Source organism: Lingula anatina, chromosome 2 (genome assembly GCF_051362555.1).
Source record: "Lingula anatina isolate TDL-2025a chromosome 2, LinAna3.0, whole genome shotgun sequence".
Taxonomy (NCBI): domain Eukaryota; kingdom Metazoa; phylum Brachiopoda; class Lingulata; order Lingulida; family Lingulidae; genus Lingula; species Lingula anatina.
The window spans coordinates 12,345,752-12,356,202 of record NC_141768.1 but is presented as its reverse complement, the minus strand read 5'-3'; the positions used below and the strand labels follow the sequence as shown (position 1 = coordinate 12,356,202).

General features: G+C 35.7%; 2 protein-coding genes across 2 annotated transcripts; both read left to right on the top strand.

The window, feature by feature from the left end:
- The first annotated feature begins 6 nt into the window (after positions 1 to 6).
- LOC106181376 (ubiquitin-conjugating enzyme E2 E2-like) lies at positions 7 to 4,740 on the top strand. The gene is made up of 5 exons (XM_013565744.2): positions 7 to 180; positions 1,215 to 1,365; positions 1,539 to 1,589; positions 2,786 to 2,918; positions 3,179 to 4,740. Exons 2-5 carry the CDS (start codon positions 1,229 to 1,231, stop codon positions 3,422 to 3,424), a joined length of 567 nt encoding a protein of 188 aa, XP_013421198.1. The 5' UTR covers positions 7 to 180; positions 1,215 to 1,228; the 3' UTR covers positions 3,425 to 4,740.
- A 442-nt stretch (positions 4,741 to 5,182) lies between these two features.
- On the top strand, positions 5,183 to 10,307 carry LOC106181375 (uncharacterized). Its single transcript, XM_013565743.2, has 6 exons — positions 5,183 to 5,461; positions 6,770 to 6,825; positions 7,421 to 7,494; positions 8,143 to 8,436; positions 9,468 to 9,584; positions 9,834 to 10,307. The coding sequence occupies exons 2-6, from the start codon at positions 6,790 to 6,792 to the stop codon at positions 9,991 to 9,993; spliced, it is 681 nt and encodes a 226-aa protein (XP_013421197.2). The 5' UTR covers positions 5,183 to 5,461; positions 6,770 to 6,789; the 3' UTR covers positions 9,994 to 10,307.
- The last annotated feature ends 144 nt before the right edge of the window (positions 10,308 to 10,451 follow it).

The window sequence follows — 10,451 nt, the reverse complement described above, 5'->3', positions numbered from 1 at the left end:
ACCAGAAACTAAAATTTGCCGGAAGATAATGATTGGAGAGTGCGGCTCAGGTCAGGACAAGGTCAAGGTCATCATTTCCATCAGACAAAGAGCATCAGCTGAGGCGTTCCAGATTCCGTAAATTTTATCACACTACTTTAGTCTCTGATACCATTCTTCTTGAATAATTATACAGAAAAGGTGAGTAGGTGGAAATGTTCAATATAACTTAAACTGTAGAACCCAGACGCCTGTTCATTTGAATATTTTCACAAAAAACGATCGAAGATTTCGTTAAACCCAACCCACGTCATTCGTCTCATTGTGCTGCACTGTCTTGGTTTACAGCTGCACATATGCAGCTGTAAGTTGCGCATTCGAGTCTTTTTTTAAGTTTAAATGCCACGAAATATTTCAAATGTAGAGTGTGCTTAGTTTAATAACAGTATTTACGTTTAACACGATGGAAACCGCTATAAAGACTCCATTTTTAAATGCCATTGCACTAGCGGTAATTATTGACTACTGAAGCCATTTAAATACCAGACGTTGTTTATCAATTTCTTAGTGAATATGTTTGCAAATTGTTTATCAGAAACCATAATTTGACCATATGTTAAGAGAAGAAATTATGGACCAAGAGTATATTGAACCAATTCCAACTTGTGTTTCGTAAAGTAAAACTTTTAGAGTGCAATGATTACCTAACTTATGCATGAAAATGTATGTTCTTAGTACCAATAATTGATAAAGCATCACATTGTGTTTTGATGACTGTAAAACATATTGGTATTATCCATTATTTCAACAAAATTGCAGTAAATTACTGGGAGGGAAAGGGGTGGAGCAAAGAGAACCTGATTCAAATCAATAGGTATTGAGAGTAAAAACAGTAGGAATAATGAACATGCTATATGTTCATGATATAAAGATTTCCTTCTTTCTCATAGATAGTTTTGAATCCAGAAACATTTAATCAACCAGGTTTCCTAGAAACTAACTTGTTCTACACAATACAAACTTGATAAATACCTGATTGATTTTTTTCTGTGCACACATTTTTTTTTTACCAGTGTGTTGTCTTACATGACAAATGCCACATTTGCATTGTTCAGATCTTTCAGTTGGCCAGGCAGCAGATAGTTTATGTTTAAGTTCCTCTAACATTTCGTCATCTGGGACAAAAACAAGCCAGTTGTCTCCTATATACATACAACTAGATTTTCTCATTCCAGATCTCCCCAACACTATGCCATCTGGGGGCAGTAGCCAACCAGTTGCCTCCACCAGTAGATCTGCACACAGCTCCAGTAGTAGAGAAAAAGAAAGCAAAAACAATGCACAACCTAAGTTTGGTGGCAAACCTATGAGCACAAGTGCAAAGAGGTAATGAGATGGGAGTATTTACCAACATTTTTGTTTTAAGTATTATTGTCCTTAATGCACTTGTGTAATTAACTATGTTAAGGTTTTTTTTTTTTTTGTCTTAAAATTTTTCTATTCAATTTGGGATTTATTTATTAATATATATGTAGGTGATTCTTACACTGTATTTCCAGAATACAAAAAGAGCTTGCAGATATAACAGTGGATCCTCCTCCTAACTGCAGGTAAGGAATCATTTCTAGTTATTTTTCATTGACAAGACAAAAATGTAGGAAAGCAAAACTGATCCAGGATGTGGCATCATGCCTCTTTGACATCATTTGTCAGAACAGGAGAACACATTATTATTGCTATGTAAAATTCAAGAGCAGGGATATTACTTTTTTGACAGATGAGGAGGTGCTTGGGTCTGATGGTCTATTGGTGAGATCCTGATCCTTTTTGCTGTTTTTATTTGCTTGGATTTACCCTATGAAAATTCATTTTGGTTGGAAAATCCTGTGGAGAGCACCTTTTTTTGAAATCACTAAAACAGAGTCTACTTTTCTATTAAGTTGCTTCAGCTATGCTTTATTGGCAGTATTTGGTTCATTATGTTGTCATAAATACTGTGCATATAGTGACATCAAGACAAAAAGGACATACTAATATGTTTTTCAGGAAGTTACAGAAGTGTAGATTATCAAATAATTGCTTCTTAAGTATTTTTGCCTGTTAAATGCCTAAAGATAAAAAATCAAAACACAAATGCTCTAAGAATTGTATTGATAGTTGCACTTAGGATCAAGAAATGAAACTGAAACTGTAAATTTAATATTTGGCACCATAACACATATGTTACACAATCTGAAGATTTGTAATTACGATATTCAATTCCACAGGGTCTTTTCTTTAACAAGACTTTCACTTTGCTAGATATGGTCTAGCCTTACACTTCTTTTAATTTCAAATCAACTTTTTTCTGTAAAGGTGTATTGTTATAAACCTTGACAAATGAAAATATTGTTATATATCATAAACTCCAGAATAAAAGGTAAAAAAAAAAACACTTAATATAATATCAACTTCAACAAAACAGATCTGACACTGTATAGAATTCCTAGATATGAGGAGGTGAAATAAAGTATGCCCTGTGTCTGGGAATTTCTTTTATGATAATTCAAATAACTTACGGTATATTTACCTTAGACAAAAATAGAACATATGGGTATATTGATTCTTTTTAGGAGATTGTGTTTAATATATATCTTAACATAAATATTGATTATACAATACAGGCAGTAAAAGGATGACTGGGAATTCTGATAGACCTAGGCATGCTTTGAATCACCAGAAGAAAAAATGCATATTTATGTTTAAAGCTGTTGATTCATTTTTACAAAGGATTCAACTAATGAATGGTATATATTTGTTGTTTCAGTGCTGGTCCAAAGGGCGACAACTTGTATGAATGGGGGGCCACAATCCTAGGTCCAGATGGATCTGTATACGAAGGAGGAGTCTTTTTCTTGGACCTTCATTTTTCTCCAGATTACCCTTTTAAGCCTCCAAAGGTAACAAAATAACCAAGCGTTTTTTTTATTAATAGTAGAAGTTTCCAGGAATTAACCTAGCCTCTATTCAGTTGTTAGCATTTTTCTATGAGCACAGCTTGTATTATTAAGTAGACCACAAGCAACACACAGGTAACATACCCACTCGACATTGGGAGAAGAATATGATGTTTATAGCAGGATGTTGTTAGGTAATTTGGCAGTTGTAGTTGTTTTAGGGCAAAGGGTTGTGTAATCAGCACAGTTCTCCATTGTTTCAGGTGACGTTCCGGACTCGCATCTATCATTGCAATATCAACAGCCAGGGTGCTATCTGCCTGGATATACTGAAAGACAACTGGAGTCCTGCGCTGACGGTCTCCAAGGTGCTCCTGTCTGTGTGCTCTCTCCTAACTGACTGTAACCCTGCTGATCCCCTGGTGGGAAGTATTGCCCAGCAGTATCTAACAAACAGGCCAGAACATGATAAGATAGCTAAGATGTGGACCAAGAGGTTTGCCACATAGACACATAACCCCAATGGATTCAAGTTTGTGCTCCAACCTAGCCCCAGGACCTTCGGATTTATTTTTTAAAATTCTACCATGACACGGAAGCAAATTCTTACAAAATGTACTCAATACAAGTATGTCTCTTAGAAAGGAAGGGGGGGGGGGGGGAATGGAGAATATGGGAATAAGACATATGGTGCTCTGAAATATTTGAGAAAAATCTGTGGTTGGACTTTGCAACCCTATTTACACAAGGAAGAGGCCATTTTTAGTTGGAACAGTATGTCTGATATTAGATTGTTATGACATTCAGTGATCTCTAGCTTATTTGACTCACACAGAGGTGTATATTGCACAATATAGTTAGTTCCTTTTACTCACAGTAGTCAACCATAGTAGTGAAGCATTGAAAAAATTGAACTGCATTGAAGAAAGCAGGAGACATCATGATACAAAGTGGTTGTTCAGTTGGAATATTAGCTTTGGGCGTCATATTTGTCTTATTTCATTATGCTCCACATGGTACTGAATTGTCCATGTTGTTGTGATGTTGGGCACCACAGTGATGGCCTCTGTCTTCTCTCCTTAATGCCACCCATAATGTGGCTATCATAATGTTAACATGGAGCCAGTGTAGGTCGTTACATGTATTCATTTGTACTCTCATACTAATCATTTACATTGTCTTTATATTGTTTGAAAACAGATTTTTTCTTGCTTTGTGGATATTGTGTGCACAAATATAGAAAAGAAGAAAAAACACTGCATTATCCATTTTGCACAACCTGTCTTTAATTGACAGGGTTTCTGTAAAACCCTTCTGATTTTTTTCTGAAAAAAAAAAACTACAGCGTTGAAGGCAAGGTTTTTTTTTTTGTTTGTTTGTTTTAGAAATTAACTTTTTAAGATTTTAGGTTAAAAATTGACTGAGCAGACATGGTAAGCAATGCAATGATATAAGAAAGAGATGTTGGAACAGAGGGAGTGCTGACCAACAATGGGCCTGAAGGTGTTCTTATGAAAGATTATTAAATGTCTTATGGTACTGATGACTTTCAGTTAATGACAAACCGCTGTAGTTCATTTGTGTCTTACTGGAAATAGCAGAATTAAGGGTCGCTTTGCTGTGATATTCTGGAGGTCCGTTATGCCAGCAACTTGGATCGGTAAATCAAGTCGGTTACAGATGCCTTGTTATGGCTGGTATTGTAGCACAGGATATCAGTTCACACATTTGGGATATTATTTCAGTTGTCATGGACTCCTTGTCATGCATGTGACAAATGTTATATTTTTGTTGTTATAAATAAAATTTCTTGGTGGAAATTGTATTTTTTTTAATTTGTAATTTGGGGTAATTTCTATGGGCCACGTCATGTGATACTTGCTTTGTCCGTTTCCCCTTCTAATGTGCATTCTGTATTATTTTCTTTCGTGGAAAGCACTGGTAATGAAACAAAATGGAACTATTAATTGGAAATCCTGAACTGTTTCCTTGTGCATTGTGTTTATTTCCTTTTTTTTCAAAGTAGCTGTCAACTTCAGTATAAAATCTTGCAAGATATGTCAAATATAATAAACATATCTGTGTCAGTGTTAGGATCCGTGTTCTGGGTCTAAAATTATAAACTAAAATCTTGATTTGTTTATTAGCGGCACGAAAATTAGTTTCTTCAGTGAAACCGTGACGCATAAGTTAATAGGCCGGCCGTTGTCGTAATACAATAGTACCAGAATACAAGTAAACCCTGCATTTACGGGGGGTAATGACCCGTCACACAGAGGCGAGTGCTGGAAATAATAAGACCAGAGGAATAGCGCGGAACCGCTTTGCATCCTGTTAAATATACGACCCTTTGTCTCTTGTATTTCCGGGTTCAGTACGACACCTGTCTTTCGCAACTTTGAGGCTCTCTATATAAATCGTGCTAAAAGCAAATACACGGTGCCGTCCATTAATCAGCCTACGGATCCATAACACGCAGTACACGTGGTGTGTTCATATTATATAGGAGAAAATATCAACAGTTGATGATCCCATTAAAAATATAGGTAAGCGAACTTGTGCTCTGTGTGTAACTTTTCTAACACTCGAAGCAGCGAAGGGTACAAATAAAATGACCTCGATATACGATTCGGTGACAATTCCTTCTTAATATGGTACGTAGTTTAGTTTCCCCCTGAGCTAGGTGTAGTGTTAGCCTATTCTTTCATATTCCATGTATCATGATGTGAACGTCCGTCTTCCCGAAGAAAACAGAAAAGAATCGAATTAACTACAGAAATTGACCAAAGATCATTCTGAAGATGGGATGTCTGAATTCAGTCATATCCGTTGGCCTTCCTTTTTCTGATATAAACCTAGAAGTCGAAGTCAAATGAAGTTAGGGTTAAAAAGACAAAACAATTTCATATATAATCTTTGAAAACCCTTTTCGCCGAGAGAGAAATAGACCAAAACTGTTGCAATAATGTACATGTATATGAATAATAAAATACGACGATTCGCTTATGTTTATATAAGGTAGGCCTAACATTTTCCTTAAAAATGTGTGGTTGTGGTTGCATGATTTTCGCAGTGGTCAGACATGTCATCAGTACCGTATAAACTTTGCGTCAATATCTAGACCAGTGTAATATGAGAAATAATGGCCATTGTTTTGCAAGTCGTAAACATGTTAGTCACTTCAGCAGTCAACAACATAACAAGCCCTCTGTACTGGTACAAGCAATGCTTATCATTTAGAAAACATGACTGTAGCATCTCCGAATCCAATTTTACATGTTAACCGAAAGATGGGAAAGATAGAACGAAGAAGATAGAGGAAAATTAATTATTTCTTAATTTCAAACATCTGCGTTTTAGTGACGTGAGGCTTTTATTTCTATTCATTTATGATGATAATACTTTTCACGACTTTTTCTGTCGCAGAGACATTTACTCTTCAGGGTCATAGAGTATGAACTTGACAATTTGTATAACTATCAAAGCATAACCAAGTTAAGAACCTTTTAAAATAATAAAACGGACACCACAGTGACCATGAACGCCCTTTAGCGTTTTTTAACATATTCAAAATATATGAAGCTTGGGCGAGTTGAGTAAAAGCTAATTGCTTGCAGTGGTAATGAAAATTGCCTGACCCTTAAGTTTCAAATGAAGACCTTGTGAAGATGACCCGCCTTGATGAGATGTAACCCAGCAAGAAGACTTTCGAGTCGTCTTCCTTTCTACCTATCTACAATGGAATTTAAGGTATCACTGAATTTTAGAAGAAAAAACATTGTTTTTCAGCTGTTATTCTTTCTTGTGTTTCACATATTCTACCGCCTATTGATCGTTCTTGAAATATCTTTCAGTGAGAAGTTCTTGCTGCTTCATGATGTCATCTAAAATATGTACACAGTCGAGACTAGTAAGTTAAAAAATTAAGTACTTAGTTTTTTTTTTGCCTAATCATTTATGATAATCTTTTACGTTTGATAAAGGAAATATTTGGATTCATACTATAATTTTGATACCTGTCATTTTTTTCTTTTATTTTCTTTAGAATTTGTTTGTTCATTGAAAAAAGTGTCCTGTCAAAATCATGCCAATGCATGCAGTGCGAATTATTGACATTTATATTGCAAAATTTAAAATAATAATAATAATGAATTTCTAATTTTCACCATCATGACTGAAATTCACTATAGAACCATTACGAGAGGTTCTCAAAAACTAGAAACTTAGAACTAAAAATATAATTATGGGTCGTAAATCTTTTTTGGTTTTTGTTATGGTATATTAATATTTAACGCTCATTCTGTGCCTTCAAGTTTTGACTTAATTTTTTTCCAAGTTGCTAATCAAACGTACTAGTCGACGTATCTTTCCCTTTTTGATTATATAAATTGGCCTTTTTGTGCATTGCAATGTTAATATATGTCGACATAAGCACTTAACTTATCATAAAGCTATGGCATACTCATGATATATTTCATCCAGCTAAATAAATTTTCTTATTTCAGGCTTACCTATCTGTGATGTTATTTATAGCTTTAATTGCCTGTATAGGAATCGTGGTTTGGCTTGGTATAACAAGGTAAAATAGAAATATGCTAGATGTGTTGTATACTCGAACTGTTTTTTACCCCTGAAATTTTCACGAAGTTCATCATTTAGTGCACAACAGGGGGCCCTCAAGATGTAATACCCCCTTTACACTGGACGGCGTCCTTTCTGCGTCCTTTCTGCGACCATGAAATTTGGCATCGCTGTGGTCTTAATAAGGAGGCACAAGCATCGATTTTGTATCAGAATGAATGCTCAATGATCGGCCAGTTGTCTGCCGTAAAGTATTATAATTTTTTAACTCTCAAAAGGGGCCGTACTGCTGGACGCAGAAAGGACGCCGTCCAGTGTAAAGGGGGCTTTACTGATTTTACTCTGTATGAAGCCGAGACTACCTCCATCACTAAGTTAATTAAAACAAAGGATCAAAATATAACATTTTTGGAATACTTACGTCAGGCAAAGTTTTTAATCTACTCTCTGAAACAGTAAATAATCGACGAAAAAATAATGAAAATGCAGTGAAAGAAAATGAAGAACAGGAATAACCGGTAGGCCAAAATGGACATATAAACTTTCTCGCAACTTTTACAAACGCTCTTAATATAGGACTTAGTTACATGTATTAATTTTTTTCTTTGGAATATAGATACCTACTTATGTCTCGCTCTTTTTACAGGCCGCAGCAAGAAAAAGCACCTGATGCTCTGGGTGAGAATGCCACCGTGCAGGAAACTGTGAAATATCTGAGAAAAACATTTCCCGGTTATTTTTTTACCCCCGAAGAACAGCAGTATTTAATTGCCAATGAGTCCAAGACAGAAACAGTGCTCAAACCAGCAAACGTTTCCACATCTAATTGTTCAATGCCGAAGTGTAACTACTTCCCATATAAGCCTAACCCAGAACAAAATCAACCTGCTAGAAGGAGGCGGTCTACACCGGGGGTAGTTTACCACGGATGTTGTGAAACGTAAGGCGATGCAGTTTCCTCTAAAGGCGCAACCAAAACGATTTAACCTGTCAAATCTTTGTCACTTAATTCGACTATTTGCCACCGCACAGTTTCAAATAGCATAACTTAAAGAAATATCAAAGAGTATCGTTTCATATTTGCCGATAAATGATATTTAACAGGTTTTTTTTCTGCTTTCCTTCTATAACCCTCGGTCGTTTTTGCCAAAACCCTTTAAATAAATATTATAATGCGCATGCAGCAGTAAGGCGTCGTTTGGCGGACTTTTATTAACTGGGGAGATGGATAAGTAGAGGTCAAATTTACGACCAGAAATATGAAGAAAATTCAGTTTTAAAGGTTTTTTTTTCTGAGCGATGATTAATTTGGTTCATCCTTTGGCAAGTGGCCTTTCTTTGAGTTGGGTGAGATACTGGTAGTATTGATAGGCGTTAAAGGAATTCCAAGCTCGTTTCCTATGTAACTTTTAACGTAAACTATTTAAGATAATTTGATATAAAACTGTAAAAAAAAAAAAAATATCAAGACGTGAGATAGCAGTCAGCTAAAATGCGATAAAACTGTTTCTTCAATAACAGATTTAAGTAGTTATTATACACGGCGCCGTAAAAGAATATGGTGAAGTGAATATGCGGACAACAAAAGGTGTATTTTATTTAATAAGCATATTGTGTGAGTAGACGTGTCATATATTGCAAATAGACCCGACCAAATGCCAGCATATAGTTTCAAATACTAGTATAACTTAAAGCAATACAACAGGGTTTCGTATCATCATTTCCTTCAGTTTCATATTTTCGTTTCATTTTGAACTGGAGGGACTGTAGGTCAAGATTACGATCCAAAAATAATTTTTTCGGCTGACCAGATGATTAATAAAGGTGTAAGGTTATTTTTTGGCATGTGGATTTTATGTCAGTTGTGTAAGAAGTAGTAATTTGCATGCGTTACATGGAAAAGACATAGCTGTACTCTCACTTTGAGTTACTTATCTAAACAAAACTTGAATATTTTTTCTTTTCTTTCAGTATTGCGGTGTATACAGCTCCGACGGCACTCCCCAATCTGCAAATTCCTCCGATCATACGGAAGTTACCTCAGTTCCCGCAAAATGCTCAGCAAGTATTCAAGACCGAACAGTGCGGGTTAGTCTCTCTCTTTCCTCTCTCTCTCTCTCTCTCTCTCACACACACACACACACACACACTTTGACAGTCAGCTGTTGCAACTGAATGTCAGCCTAGCTGCAAGTACTTCAACTATGTGTATTTGTGTACTTGAAATAAGTTAGTGTCTAAGTTAAAAGCCCACTGGCACCCCAGCACATTCAGGTACCGTACTACATGTGAGAAAATGTTTTCAAAAATGTATTTAGTGAAATTTCACTCTTACAGGCATGTCAAGGGCTGCACGGGTTGTCAGTGTATACAAGATCCCAAATATTTTGCAGCAGTCTACGAGAGGGATCCAGGGACGTATAATGACATCTCTGACAAATATGCCATCGACTGGTTTCAACTGCCCGGCTGCTGCCGCTGTAGAAACATTGCCTGAAAAATAGATGGGCACCGTGAATACCTTTCATACTGAGGCCTTGGTTGGAACATTTGTACACTGGATGCTTATCTTACAATCTTACCATTTTATTTATTATTTTTTAATGTGAACTGTAATGAATCTCATGTATAATAAATAAATAATAAGTATAGATCATATAAATCAAAGACTGAATGCAGTAGTGGTGAACCGGCAACAGTGAATCGAAATTGCGTTAGTGACGTAATTTTTTTTTCAAAACCACCACGAAAACCTGCTCCATTTGCAAAGATATGGATAATTTTTTGTTACATTAAAGTTGTTTGTGTGTATATACATTTATGTACATATAGGCCTACTTTTGTAAGCGTCTTATTTAGTAAGCACATCCTTCTAACAATTCACAATAAAAAAACACATTCATTTTTGTAAATATTAGTACATGTAAATATGTGAACCTAAATGTGTTAAAATTC